This window comes from Erpetoichthys calabaricus, chromosome 5 (assembly GCF_900747795.2).
Source record: "Erpetoichthys calabaricus chromosome 5, fErpCal1.3, whole genome shotgun sequence".
NCBI classification, from domain to species: Eukaryota; Metazoa; Chordata; class Cladistia; order Polypteriformes; family Polypteridae; genus Erpetoichthys; species Erpetoichthys calabaricus.
The window spans coordinates 87,316,659-87,330,926 of NC_041398.2; the positions used below are offsets into that span (position 1 = coordinate 87,316,659).

Sequence of the window (14,268 nt, forward strand, 5' to 3'; positions counted from 1 at the left end):
TAATAATTCATTAATTTTTGAAAAAATGCCATAATTCGAATTCAAATTATATACCAGATGCACCTTTTCAGGTTACATTTTTTCAAATATCAGAGATTGAACCCTAATTGTGAATAAGGCCATGAAACTCCAGCCTTGCTAGACCACTTGTTCTGGAAATGTCCTAATTTAAAATCTTATAAGGTAGAGGTGTTTCTTTTTGGATTAGACTATCTAGTGATACGATCATTGTGATTTTCTACACTATGTTGTTAGCTCATTGAGTAATGTAGCTCAACTTGAAGAAACCTAATGCACTCCCCTTAACACAATGGAAAATGATATTTTACATTACCTAAAACCAGGGGAAAAATATTTTCTTTCTGGTAAGCCTACCGAGACTTCTGCTAAACTAGGAAACAAAGCATTGCATCATTGTTGTTTAAGCGGTGTAGCAGGCAGTAAGTGTGCAAATGAGTTGAAGACAGTAGGACTCTTAGTGATATCTGGAAATTATATCAACAGTTACTCTTGAGTTGTTCTGCTGTCTGAGTATAACAGATATCATGCCAGGTGATGATGAGTTTTTGTCAGAAGACAATCAGAGGAAGTGTTTCCTTTCATCTAAATAGAGTTTCCAAAGTTTGTGAAAGAGAATTTATTTATGTTCATGTTATTGGGTAAGTAAAAAAGCTTTCCTAACTGGTAGTGTGCATGAGTTATAGGTCGAACAAAGCAGAAGAGTGATAACTGTTTTTTGTACCTCACTTACATGTAAGATTCCATCCAGTCAATCCAATGTAAAACAAACATGAAAATAAATGGAGTAGTGTCAGTCTTGGTACGTATAAATATAGCCTATGTGCATATTTTTTCTGTTTTTAGTCATTATATAACTAGTTTGTTGCCATTAATACAGCTCAAGTTTAATGATGGCAGATGTACTAAAATCAATATTATTTTCATCCATGTAAATGGTAGAATTTGAACATTTGGTGATTTAATCTTTAGTGCTACGTTTTTAATACTACAGAAATTTTACAAATGTACGTACAGATTTGTCCAGCATTTCATGTTGTTCATTTCACAGCTTGCATGCATTGTAATTTTAATCCCGATTTCAGTTTTGGTAATCCTAAAAATGTGTGTAAAAATCTGTATGAAATTTAGCAATAGTAAAGTACAATTTTTAATGTCTTGTCTTACATTAATTACTTATAGATCTTCGGTGTTACATGATGTTCCCATATGTGTGTATTGTTCAGTATAAAATATTCTGTTTTTTTTTTGTCTCATGATTATATCTTTTTCATAGGAAGACAAAGGCTTATGTCACTCACTGCTCCAAGTGTTCAGGCTCATTAGAGATAACAGTAATTGCGGGTTCAATATGGCATTTGGTATTCTGTTTAAGTAACTATGAGTCACCTTCAGAACAGCAAGACTAAGATGTACTTGGTCTCATTCCAAAGTTTAAATAAGATTAGGATCATTTAAGAAAAAAGTGCACTTAGAAATCTTATAAAAATAAAGCACATCTTGGTTGATTTTTATCTGTTAAAAGCAGTGTAAAGGTACTTCAAAATGTTTGGTCACTTCTTCTATTCTATTAACAATCATTGTCATAGTTAAATGCATAAATAGCTTCTTTGTCACAAATGGTTGCCAGCCAAGATAATAAATCATTGTCACCTGTATAAGAGAAAAGTAATAGGAGCACTGTACATGTTTGAAAAAATATATATTGGCATAAAAGGTATATAGGAAAAACATACTTTTGCAATATAGGAAAAACATACTTTTGCAAAAGCAGTGTAATTTAATAATAATCAAGATGCTTTAAATAGAAATACCCTTCTTTAACCTATGCATTTTCCAATTCTAAACGGTCATAATCCAAGTGGTTCGTCATGTTGTGGGTGTGGCAACATGCTATCAGCGAATGCTCCCAACAACATCATCAGCGTTTCTGGTACTACTCTTTAGGGAAGCAATGCTCAGCAGGAGGCCCATGGGCCAAATCAGGCCAATGAGTTTTACTTAAGTGGCCTGCCACATAGTATCCTACTATGTTGATTAATTAGAAATGCATAAACGGACTTCTTTTACACAAATCTCTCGTCATTTTTTTCTACAACTGGAAGTGTTCATGCACAAGTTTCCCAACTTTAGACAGAATAAAAAACATGTAACATTTATGTGCATACTTGTTAACCCATCAGCAGCTCAGCTAGTATGATAGACAATTAGCAAAATCTCAGCACCAACCATGAATGTTAAACGGGGCAATGTTGAAGGACGTTGTTTTTCAATGCCAACTAGATACAAAACTTTGTCTCCGTTTTGATCGCAAGGGTTTACAGTGCTATACAGGATGATAGTGCCTGTCCTTAAAGTTAGAAACACCTAAGCCTTTTCAAGTTATTGCTGCAGTTGTAACAAAATCTAGTTTGTTACCTTAGCAGTTAATCTGTGCTAATGTAATTCTACTTAAATGAAATGTGACATTATTGACTTTTTGACAGATAAACCACCATGGTAAAATGAGCCTATGGCTAAAAGTACTCTAAGAGAGAGCCACTTGAAGAGGATGGTGGGGATTTTTTCATGATGGCATCCAGTTTTCGTTTTATCCTTTTCCACAACAGCTACCAGTGTGTCCAGATTTCACCCTGTGATGGAGCAGGCTTTCCTGATAAGTTTGTTCAGGCATTGTGCTTCTTTTGTGCACTGTGTGTGACTGCAACAAAGAACACCACACTGGCTACTAAGGACTGCTGGAACATTTTCAGCAGCTTGCTGCACACAGCAAAAGACCTGACTCTCCTTAGCAAGTGCAGTCTGCTCTGTCCCTTCTTGTACAGCACCTCTGTGTTGTTAGACCAATCCAGTTTGCTGTGTATGTTACAACCCAGGTACTTGTAGCTTTGCACCACGTCGACATCCTCCCCCTGAATGGTGATTGGTCTCAGAAGGCTTCTTGGCTTGTTGGAAGTCCACCATTTCTGTCTTGCTGATGCTGAATTGCAAGTTGTTGTCCCTGCCCCACAAGACAAAATCCACCTTGGCTTTTCTGTGCTCTGATTCATCTCCATTATTAATGCAGCCTATAATGGACATGTCTGTTGTGTAAAGGGTAAACAGGAAGGGAGACAGGACAGTTCCCTGTGGTGTTGTATAGAGGTTAAACAGGAAGGGAGATAGGACAGTTTCCTGAGGTGTTCCAGCATTATATACCACCATTTCTGACACACAGTCCCTGAACCTCACAAACTGCTATCTGTTGGTCAGGGAGTTCATAATCCAGGAGTCTGTGGGAGCATCAAGATACATAGCCTTGAGCTTTTTCCCCATGCGATGAGGCAAAATGGTGTTAAAAACACTACAAAAGTCAAAGAACATTATGCTGACGGTGGTACATGTCTTTGTCCATTTGGAATTAGACTCTGTGGAGCATTTAGATGAGAGCATCCTTCATACCTATTTGTGCCTGGTAGGTAAACTGCAGAGGATCCAGATGTTCTGAAACCAGGGGCCAAAGTTGTTTTAGGACCACGCCTCTCAAAGGTCTTTATGATATATGAAGTAAGAGAAACTGGTCTGAAGTCCTTGGGATCACTGGAATGCCCTTTTGTTGGCACTGGGACCACACAGGATGTTTTCCATACCTGGGTAACCTTCTGCAATTGCGAGAAAGAGAGAACCCCGCAGAACTAGCTGGCACATGTTTTCAATTTTCTGGGGCTGATTCCATCTGGCCTTAAAGCCTAGCTTGTGCAGAGTATTCCCAGTTCTCTCCTCACTTGATCAGCAGAGACACATTGTCCAGCTAGTGGAGGAGGGCTGGAGACCATGGGTATGATGTCATTGTAGGGTGCAGATGGGATTCCAGAACCTCCTCAGCTTGCAGACAGAGGCTAGCATTGTTGGTGGAGGGCTGTGCTGACAAAAATGAGTCAAACTAGTATATATGCTGGATTAGTTAAAAAATTTTAAATTAGCCATTAAAGTAATATTTATCCTTTTTTAATTTTTATAACAAATATATAGCACACCTATTGAAATATTTGTCACTGTTTTTAAAATACAGTAAATACAGTAAATTACTAAACTTTTAAATAATTATGAAATAATATTTAACACTTTTTTAACAAATATTACGTCTGAAAAACTAGCCACAACCAACATCATCCTTCAAAAATGTAAAATGTTTTAAAATGATAAACATGGTAATGTTAAATTGGGCTTATGTCAGTAAGAAAACAAAAGTTGTATATGTATGTAAAATCAAAAGATAGGATAAAATCATAAATGACAGTAATGTAAGATTAAGAAGTTAATGTAAACACAACCTGATCATTTTGTTGTGCAAGTATGTGAAATCATTAAATGTAACAACATTAACATACATCAAACTCAAGAAGTTGTAAGATGGTAACAGTTGCCTGCTGCCTGTCATTATGTTATTTGTATTAGAATACACATACAGTCATATCAAATCAAAATAAAAATACCAGAGCTGCACAGCTGCTTTTCTCACTTCTCCTTTTTGGCAAACGGTACAGGACCATTGGCACTTGTACCAGCAGGTTCAGGAATCTTTTCTGCTCACAAGTAATGCTGATTGGCAAACTACTCCTTTGTCTCACGGCTAATATGTACCCCAAGATTGAAAGCTGTGAGTATAATGAACAATATATATATTTTATTGCTAGTTTGTGGTCATTTGTTGTATTTTGCTTGTGGTTATCATTCCATCTATGTCTTTTGTTTTTCGTGGCATGCTGTCACATTGCTGACTCCCATTAGATCGCATTTTTGGCCACGATAATCAGTCAAATATAGTTAGCAGACACTTCCATAGCCCTCAGATACAATTAAAACACCACTGCACCATTATGAACCGCTCAAAACTAGTTCAGTTCCTCCTTCTCAATTGACTTCAGTGCATTTGGCAGAGTTTGCCGAAATTCATGAACATTTCTGTGATTTCAGATGGTTTCGCTCATCACTACTTATAAGTTTAAAGTTTCAGAACATTAAATTATAAGAATTCAAATGCTATATATAATACAGGATGTGCCAAAATGAAGTACATTTCTCAAGGTCATTGCGCAAGGTAGAGGCAGCCGAGTGAGCTGGGGTAGAGGTCCTTTGATAGGTGATCCCTCATAGTTTTCAGTCGGCAACATCCCTTGGTCCGATGCGCACCATGCTTTCGCTGTCGAAGCATTCTTCAAAAACAACGAATCCATCATCACTACGGAACATGCCTTCTGAACACACTTCAGCATTCCTCCTAATGGTGACTTCCCAAATCGGAAAGCAATTCGTCAGTGGCAGGCTAAATTTAGACAGACGGGTACAACATTGAACAGAAAATCTCGAGGCTGTCCTCGGACTGTTCGAACGCCTAAGCTATAAGGGCAACTATTTTGCAGTCTCCTTGTCATTCAGCACGCAGACATGCTTCTGCCTTAGGCATTTCCAACAAGTCTTTGAGGAGGATTTTGCATGAGGACCTTAATTTCCATCTATACAAAATAGCGGTAGTGCAGGAACTCACTAAGAGAGACTGGGAGAGTGTAGATAGTTATGAACGAACATTCTGCAACCCGTTAATCGAGATGCCATCGTCATGTGCAGCAATGAGGCACATTTCCATTTAAATGGTTGCGTAAATATGCAAAACATTCGGTATTGGGCTGAAACCAACCATTGTGAACTTCATCAGAAACCCCTGTACAGTGAGTGTGTTACAGTTTGGTGCACCGTTGTGGAATTTGCCATTGTAGGCTCTTACTTTTTTGAGGAGGGGGGAGCACGAAAATCCATGCAAGCTGATCTTCCTGCACATCGATGTCGGGTGGCCTTAACATTCGCCTGATCTTGCTCTGTGCGATTTCTTCTTGTGGCGCTATTTCAAGTCATAATATAATTTAAAATTTAGGAGAAACCCTACAAGTAACAGAAACACTTACACCACACTGTTCAGTGTGCTGTTGAGGTTTTACCCATTGCACGGCTGCACTAGGATCTCAATCTGGCTGGTTTGCCATGTGGTGGGAGCGACAGCACGCTGTAATCAGCACATGCTCCAAAACCCCAATAGCTCTAGGAATAAATGAGTTTTTAAATATGTTGCTCTTTATCCGCAGAAACCTAAATCATCTTCTTTCTCTTTTGCTCCCATTAGGGGTCACCACAGTGGATTATCTTCTTCCATATCTTTCTGTCCTCTGCTTCTTGTTCTGTTACACCCATCACATGTATGTCCTTTCTCACCACATCCATAAACCTTCTCTTAAGCCTTCCTATTTTTCTCTTACCTGGCAGCTCTATCCTTACCATCCTTCTCCCAATATACTCAGCATCTCTCCTCTGCACGTGTTCAAACCAGCGCAATCTCACCTCTCTGACTTTGTCTCCCAACTGTCCAACTTGAGCTGATACTCTAATGTACTCATTTCTAATCCTATCCAGCCTCATCACACCCAGTGCAAATCTTAGCATCTTTAACTCTGCTACCTCCAGCTCTGTCTCCTGCTTTCTGGTCAGTGCCACCGTCTCCAACCCATTACTCTGTACTGTTGATCCCAAGTATTTAAACTCATCCACCTTCGCCAACTCTACTCCTTGCATCCTCACCATTCCACTGACCTCCCTCTCATTTACACACATATATTCTGTCTTGTTCCTACTGACCTTCATTCCTCTCCTCTCTAGAGCATATCTCCACCTCTCCAGGGTCTCCTCAACCTGCTCCTTACTATCACTACAGATCAGAATGTCATCAGCAAACATCATAGTCCACGGGGACTCCTGTCTAATCTCGTCTGTCTACCTGTCCATCATCATTGCAAATAAGAAAGGGCTCAGAGCCAATCCCTGATGTAATCCCACCTCCACCTTGAATGCATCTGTCACTCCTATCGCCGACCTCGCCACGGTCACACTTCCCTCGTATATATCCTGTACAACTCTTACATACTTCTCTACCACTCCCGACAATACCACAACTCCTCTCGAGGCACCCTGTCATATGTTTTCTCCAGATCCACAAAGACACAATGCAACTCCTTCTGGCCTTCTTTATACTTCTCCTTCAACACCCTCAGAGCAAACATCGCATCTGTGGTGCTCTTTCTTGGCATGAAACCATACTGCTGCTCACTAATCATCACTTCACTTCTTAACCTAGCTTCCACTACTGTTTCCCATAACTTCATGCTGTGACAGCTCATCAATTTTATCCCCCTGTAATTACTACAGTCCTGCACATCACCCGTATTCTTAAATATCGGCACCAGTACACTTCTTCTCCACTCCTCAGGCATCCTCTCACTTTCCGACATTCCATTAAACAATCTGGTTAAAAACAACAGTGCCATCTCTCCTGAACACCTCCATGCTTCCACAAGTATGTCATCTGGACCAACGGGTTTTCCATTCTTCATTCTCTTCATAGCTGTCCTTACTTCCTCCTTGCTAATCTGTTGCACTTCCTGATTCACTATCTCCATATCATCCAACCTCTTGTCTTTCTCATTCTCTTCATTCATCATCCTCTCAAAGTACTCTTTCCATCTGTTCAACACACTCTTCTTGCCTTTGAGTACGTTTCCATCTTTATCCTTTATTACCCTAACCTGCTGCACATCTTTCCCAGGCTCGGTCCCTCTGTCTAGCAAATCAGTACAGGTCCCTTTCTCCCTCCTTAGTGTCCAACCTCTCATACAACTCATCATACGCCTTTTCTTTAACCTTCGCCACCTCTCTCTTCACCTTGCGCCTTATCTCCTTGTACTCTTGTCTACTTTCTGCATCTCTCTGACTATTCCACTTCTTCTTTGCCATCCTCTTCCTCTGTATACTCTCCTGTACTTCCCCATTCCACCACCAGGTTTCCTTTTCCTCCTTCCTCTGTCCAGATGTCATGCCAAGCACCCATCTTGCTGTCACCCTTACTAAATCTGCTGTAGTTTCCCAACTGTCTGGTAATTCTTCACTACCACCCAGTGCCTGTCTCATCTTCTCCCTAAAGTCAGCCTTGCGGTCTTCCTTTTTCAACTTCCACCATTTGATCCTTGGCTCTGCCCTCACTCTCTTCCTCTTCTTGATCTCCAACTTCATCCTACAGACCACCATCCTATGCTGCTTAACTGCACTTTCCCCAGCCACCATTTTGCAGTCTTCAATCTCCTTCAGATTGACTCTTCTGCATAGGATGTAATCTACCTGTGTGCATCTTCCTCCACTCTTGTACGTAACCCTATGTTCTTCCCTCTTCTTAAAATACGTATTCACCACAGCCATGTCCATCCTTTTGGCAAAATCTACTATCCTCTGACCTTCTTCATTCCTCTCCTTGACACCATATCTACCAATCATCTCCTCGTCTCCTCTGTTCCCTTCACCAACATGTCCATTGAAATCCGCTACAGTCACCACTGTCTGTCCCTTGAGCACACTATTCATCACTTCTTCCATCTCACTCCAAAAATCTTCTTTCTCATCCATTGCACACCCAATTTGCGGGGCATATGCACTAACAACATTCATCATCACACCTCCAATTTCCAGCTTCATAATTATTACTCTGTCTGACACTCTTTTCACCTCCAAAACACTCTTGCCATATTTTTCCTTCAGAATAACCCCTACTCCATTTCTCCTCCTATCCACACCATGATAGAACAATTTGAATCCACCTCCGATCCACTTGGCCTTACTCCCGTTTAGTCTCTTATACGCACAATATATCAACCTTCCTTCTCTCCATCATATCTGCTAACTCTCTCCCATTACCAGTCATACTGCCAACATTCAAAGTTCCTACCCTCAGTTCCACTGTCTTTACCTTCCTCCTCTTGTCCTGCCTCTGGACACGTCTCCCCCCTCATCTTCTCCTTCTTATTCTTTTTCTTCAGAAACCTAAATCTCCAGCCTGATAAAAACAACTGAAATTTGGGAAAAAGAGAATGGCTATGTGACGATGTGGGTTCTGCTCCACACTCCCATCAGCTGTTAGGGAGCCCTTGAACCCAACACCGTTGGTAATGTCACCGATGAACTAGACAGTGAGGCAATAACAATTGAGCAAGGGGATGATGTATAAAAGTGCTAAGTGCTTTTATTAAAAGACAAATCAAAACACTGTCCACAAAGTGCAACAATGTTCAGAGTAAAGTGCAGTAATGCAATGTCCAATAAATAAATAATCCATTAAATGAAACGTGGAGATTAAAATCAATAAATTGAACATTCCTTTAAAACGAGGTTAAAACAATGCTGAAGGCAGTCTCTTTAGAACCAATCTAAAGCCCGGTGTCTTTTACCTGGCAGCTCTCCTGCTTCTCCCATCTGGGCCACGCAACTGGAGAGTCGACCTTTCTGCAGCTGGCCTTCTCTCCACATGACTGATCTGGATGCTGCCCGATCCCTGGCTTCGGTTCCGCTCTCCCGATCGAGACTTGGCTTTATACCCAAGGGCCAGGACGCTCACATTGGGACTCCTACATCCAAGCCTCCCAACTACCGCTGCCTTCTTGGCCTTACGCGGCCAGTCGCCCTTCACTGGTCACCCCCATTACTCGTTCACTCAGCGGGAGCGACCACTACTACGACTCCTGGGTGTTGGCCTAACACCCAGGCTTCCACACAGCTGCCTGCGAGCGCTCACGCGCTCATCCGCACCGGCTTTCTAGCCTTCCTGCTGCCTTTCTTCCTGCCAACCCCGTTTCCTTCTGCTTTCTCTTTTTGTTCTTTCTTTTTCTCTTTCACTTCTTTCTCCCCTTTAACCTGCTCGAGCTTCTCTGTATATGCGGAGAGGACATGGCAGCTGCAGCCCATTAGCCACAGGAACGATCACGGATGTGGGCAGTCTCTTACCTGTGCACTTAGGTGAGAAACGCCCACACCGCAGATTGCCCTGCGGCTTGCTATAGCCACCACACCCCCTCGCTAAGCCGCGAGCGCGGCGATTATTTATTTAAAACAAAACAGCCTTTGCTGGAAGAGCTGTGGACCCATAACACCACAGGCTATTGTCTTATGGCCTTCTTACTAACCTGTTTGTAATACAGTTCAGTGACAGAGGTCTGCTGTGAACCAACCATTTTAGTGCTAGTTTTTATAATGTTCTTAAGATGGTTTATATTCTTAATTCTCAGGTTGTCAAACCAATATATAAAAGCAAATGTAACAATAGATTCCATAAAGGACTTATAAAACTGTGTCATTATGGTTTTGTCAACTTTAAAACAGTTGAGTTTCCTAAGAAGGAAAAGCTGTGTCAAATTTGTTCTGTGTTGTTATCAAATTTTACCCTGTTATTAATGATTGTCCCGATATATTTGTAATGCCTTCTCCACTGTCTCAACTTTAATTAAAGCTGAGGCAGTGAAAGGAGTGGAGCACCTGAGATCAACAACCATATCCTTTGTCTTGTAGTTTTTAGCTGTAAAATATTTTAGTGTATATTTGTTACTTGTGAAATGTTAATTTGGAGAAAGACACAATAATAACTTGTTTTTTGCTTTTTGGTGCCTTCCATTTTCATTTGTGAGTTAAAGCCCAAACTGATATTCCTAGTCAAGTATGATATTAGTTATATAAGAATATATGTGTATATATATTTTGTTTGTTTGTTTTTATTTTAGAATTCTTGGAAACCGTGTTGCAGAGCTTGAGAAAAAGCTAAAAACATTAGAAGTTTCCGGTCTGTGGAGTCTTCCAGGTTTGTAGCTAACATATTTATAATTACAAATGTTTTAATCCGCGTCATATTTGCTTATTATGCCCCTATAGTTGGATGGTACACTTTGGAAAAGAAAATGTATTAAAATTATAAAAGTTTTTGAAATATGGAATGCCTTTTATATTTCCCAGCAGAGGAGGTAATTAATTTCTGTGCAGCAAAAGTATTTCAACTGAGGATAGACAGTTATCCAGTCAAAATGGCATAGTCCCTTTCTGTAGTCACATTTTGCTGTTGTCTCTTAAAATGTTATGTACATGAAAAAGTAATCTGTAAAGGAAGATGTTCATTCTGTTCAGTAGGGTCTAGTATAAGTTCTTAATTGGACATTTAACAAATTATACTACATGAAGTACATTATTTTTTTCTTAGAATCATGGTGTGGAAGTTGAACTGGTTACATTTACTTCACATATATTGTGACTGTTAGTATCTTCTGTGTTATATTTTACTCCCTTAATATAAATTATGGCTTTATAGCTTTGTATTGGATTTATCTTTAGTTTGTATTGTCTTTGCGGTATCTAATATATCTGCTATTTCTTAGTTATGCTGATGTTATATATGCTGAATAGAGTCTGTTGTACTTTCTGTTCAATAATCTACTCATAAGGTAAAAAGCTCCAGCAATTAATTTATTCATCTGTTCATTTTTCTTTTTGCTATATCTTCTTTTAAATGTCTTTCTTCAAATCACTAGAATTAAATTTTGAGCATTGCTAAAAGAATATTAAAAAACATTTGTTTTCTTAACTGTTTTCAGATTCTTACTGATATCTATGTTTTTTATATGATTCTTTATTTTCTAGCAAACGTAAAAATTAAACTTTATGAAGACAGAACATCTCTAACAGTTCTATCTCTATATGTTCTTTCTTTCCTCTTTGCTGTCCAAAGGCCTGACCTACAATGTCTCATTGGGATTAGGGAGTATGTTTTTGTTTGTTTCCTTATATCTATGTCATTTTACCACATAGTGTAAAAGAGACAAAATGCAATACCAAAAGTAATTTCATGACTTTCAGATTATTTAATTCTAGTTTATCATTTAATTAAACGAATCCCAGATATTAATGAAGAGCTCTTACATTTATGTTGTTTCATGGAAATAAAGAGAATGTATGCATTTGTTGCCTGAAACACTAAATCTTGACTATCTTATTACATTTTAATTATTTTAGTATAGTGATTAGCAAAAAAAGCAGCTAGTTGTGGTGTGAGAATCCTTTTCCAAATTGGTCATGTATGAATTCTATAAATGATGATCAGGTGAAAATAAATTAGATAGGGGTGTCAGATACCCTGGAGTCTTCAGCATTGTTATAAATAGTCATGAACAGAATTCATACTTGGGCAAATATGTGGAAAATAATTAGTATAAAGATATAAATAAACAATTTAAGGTGGGTCCGAACTTAAATATAAAAATACACATGAGAAAGAAGTGGAATGCTAATGGAGATGGATTACGAGGAAATTTAAAAAGCTAGTCGAATATTGAAATCCACAGCGTGATCAGTGTAAGGCAAATAGCTAATGCACTTGTGGGGCTTTATCAGGAATATTATGTACACTACAATGTTGCTCTTCATAATTCTTAAAATGGGCATTACAGTAGAAAGGAAAGTTCAGATAAAACCTGCTAGACTTATTCTAGATCTTCCGGGAATAAGCTTTGAGAAATAATTGAAGAGGTCTAATATTTGCAGTTTATGCAAACAGAGATTAAGAGCTGTAATGATAAAAACATCTTAATTTTTAAGCTGTATGGCAATTGCCAGTTGTTACCTGAAAACTGATACTTTAACTAGAGCACATACATATTAAAGACGGGTAAGTGTGTATTTCACATAAATGTTAGGAATTACTTCTTCTAGTAGTACTTTGCATTCTTTTTGTACTCCACAATATATCTTAAATGTTAGCTGAATATCAATTGACAATGGAATCAGTTAAAATTACCACGTTCTCATCAGATTTTTTTTTTGTTTTCTCACTAGAACCATCACTAATTTTTCAACACTAAACCATTACCAAACGCTAATTGTTAAATGCCATTTGAATCCTTTTGTTCTCACTAATGACCCATCAGCTAGGGTAATGCATCCCAACTACCCTAATCCCACAGATAGTCTAATACAGCTTGAGTAAACGTAAAAATAAACTATTTCATGGCACACATCATATATTGTTTACATGTACTTTTGCTTTAGATTAAGTTTTCAATCCAAAAAAAAAAAACCCTGAGATGCACAGCTGCTAGGCAGAGAGCAACTTCAGTATTTATTAGTGAAAAGCAAACAACATACTTCAATTGCCTGAGCAAATAAAGTAGTAGAAAGCATTTTTTTGGACAAACTTTGCATAGTTTTGTTTTTGTTTTATTGTGTGTGCATGTGAAGGTGCTGGTTGGCTCCATGCTCCCACTTTGTGTTTTGGAGCTTCTTGAACCCGACACCATCGATAGTAATGACGAGAATGAGCTTGGCAGATATGAGGACAAACACACACCAAGCAAGGGGATAGTGAATAAGTGTTCTAGTGGCTTTTTAAAAAAAAAAAAAAAATTCAAAAAATCAAAGTGTCCAAAAAGTGCAGTTCTCAAAATGTAAATAAATAATTCATTAAAAAAAACAAAGTGCCATGGAACCATCTCGGTATCTAATCGCAGCAAGCAAAACAACACTTTTCAATCAGCTGAAAGCATAATATATTACATTAAGTCACAACAATAATTTTCTTTATATAGTTAATAGTATATAAAATGACAGAATTACATATTTAATGGATTATGTCGGTAAATGAAAGGCAGCATGATGGACTGAGTTTAATACTGTACACATCAGCAGTGTTCTATCATTTTTGCAGCCTGAGCAGCTTGGGGACAAAAAAATGGGTGCACTGCATTCACTTTTGTTTTGCTGCATGTACCTATGCATGTTATCAGTGTCTGTCTTTTTCTTGGGTCATTTTTATGTTGTTTCACAGAGGGATGGCAGGTCCTGTCTCATTTTGTTTATAGTCTAGTATGGAGCAGGCTTGTCTTAGGCAAAATTGCTTATTTGCTATGCAAAGCCAGTGCTTGAAGTTAAATAACTTCTTTAGGTTTCTTTATCCTCCTCCTTCAAATGGAATGGAGTTCGATCCAAGTGTGTGCTAATGATATATACATAAACTATTTCTGATACCAGGAAAGGGGCTTCTCCCTCATAGGTCCAATGTCACATGCACTGATACAGTATATATAACTATTTTGGACAGTGGTCGGGTCTCCCTTGGGTGTGCAAAATCTCATTGAAAGTTACTCCTATGCCCAGAAAGGGACGTGCCTACTTCAAGCACTGTGGAAAGCGATGTGAAAATATTGTCAGCAGTGACTTTTTTTATATTGCTTGTGAAAGGCTCACAGATTAATCAAGGTCACTCTGTTTTTCCCTGGTAATCGAGTGTGATCTCTCTCCAAATATGCAAAAGTATTCAGTATATATATTTGGTAGTTACATCAGCTCTCCAAAATTTGATTTCAGACT

The 14,268-nt window shown here is 38.7% G+C and overlaps 1 protein-coding gene across 4 annotated transcripts in view; it reads left to right on the forward strand.

The window, feature by feature from the left end:
- ccdc149a (coiled-coil domain containing 149a) overlaps positions 1-14,268 on the forward strand; it is a 142,470-nt gene that overhangs the window by 106,920 nt on the left and 21,282 nt on the right. For 2 of the 4 annotated variants that reach the window (XM_051928632.1, XM_051928633.1), the window contains exons 10-11: positions 10,641-10,717; positions 11,636-11,668. In XM_051928632.1, the coding sequence (XP_051784592.1) occupies positions 10,641-10,717; positions 11,636-11,668 (110 nt within the window). The remainder of the gene's footprint in view (positions 1-10,640; positions 10,718-11,635; positions 11,669-14,268) is intronic. The other 2 variants (XM_028801747.2, XM_028801748.2) reach the window with 1 other exon arrangement.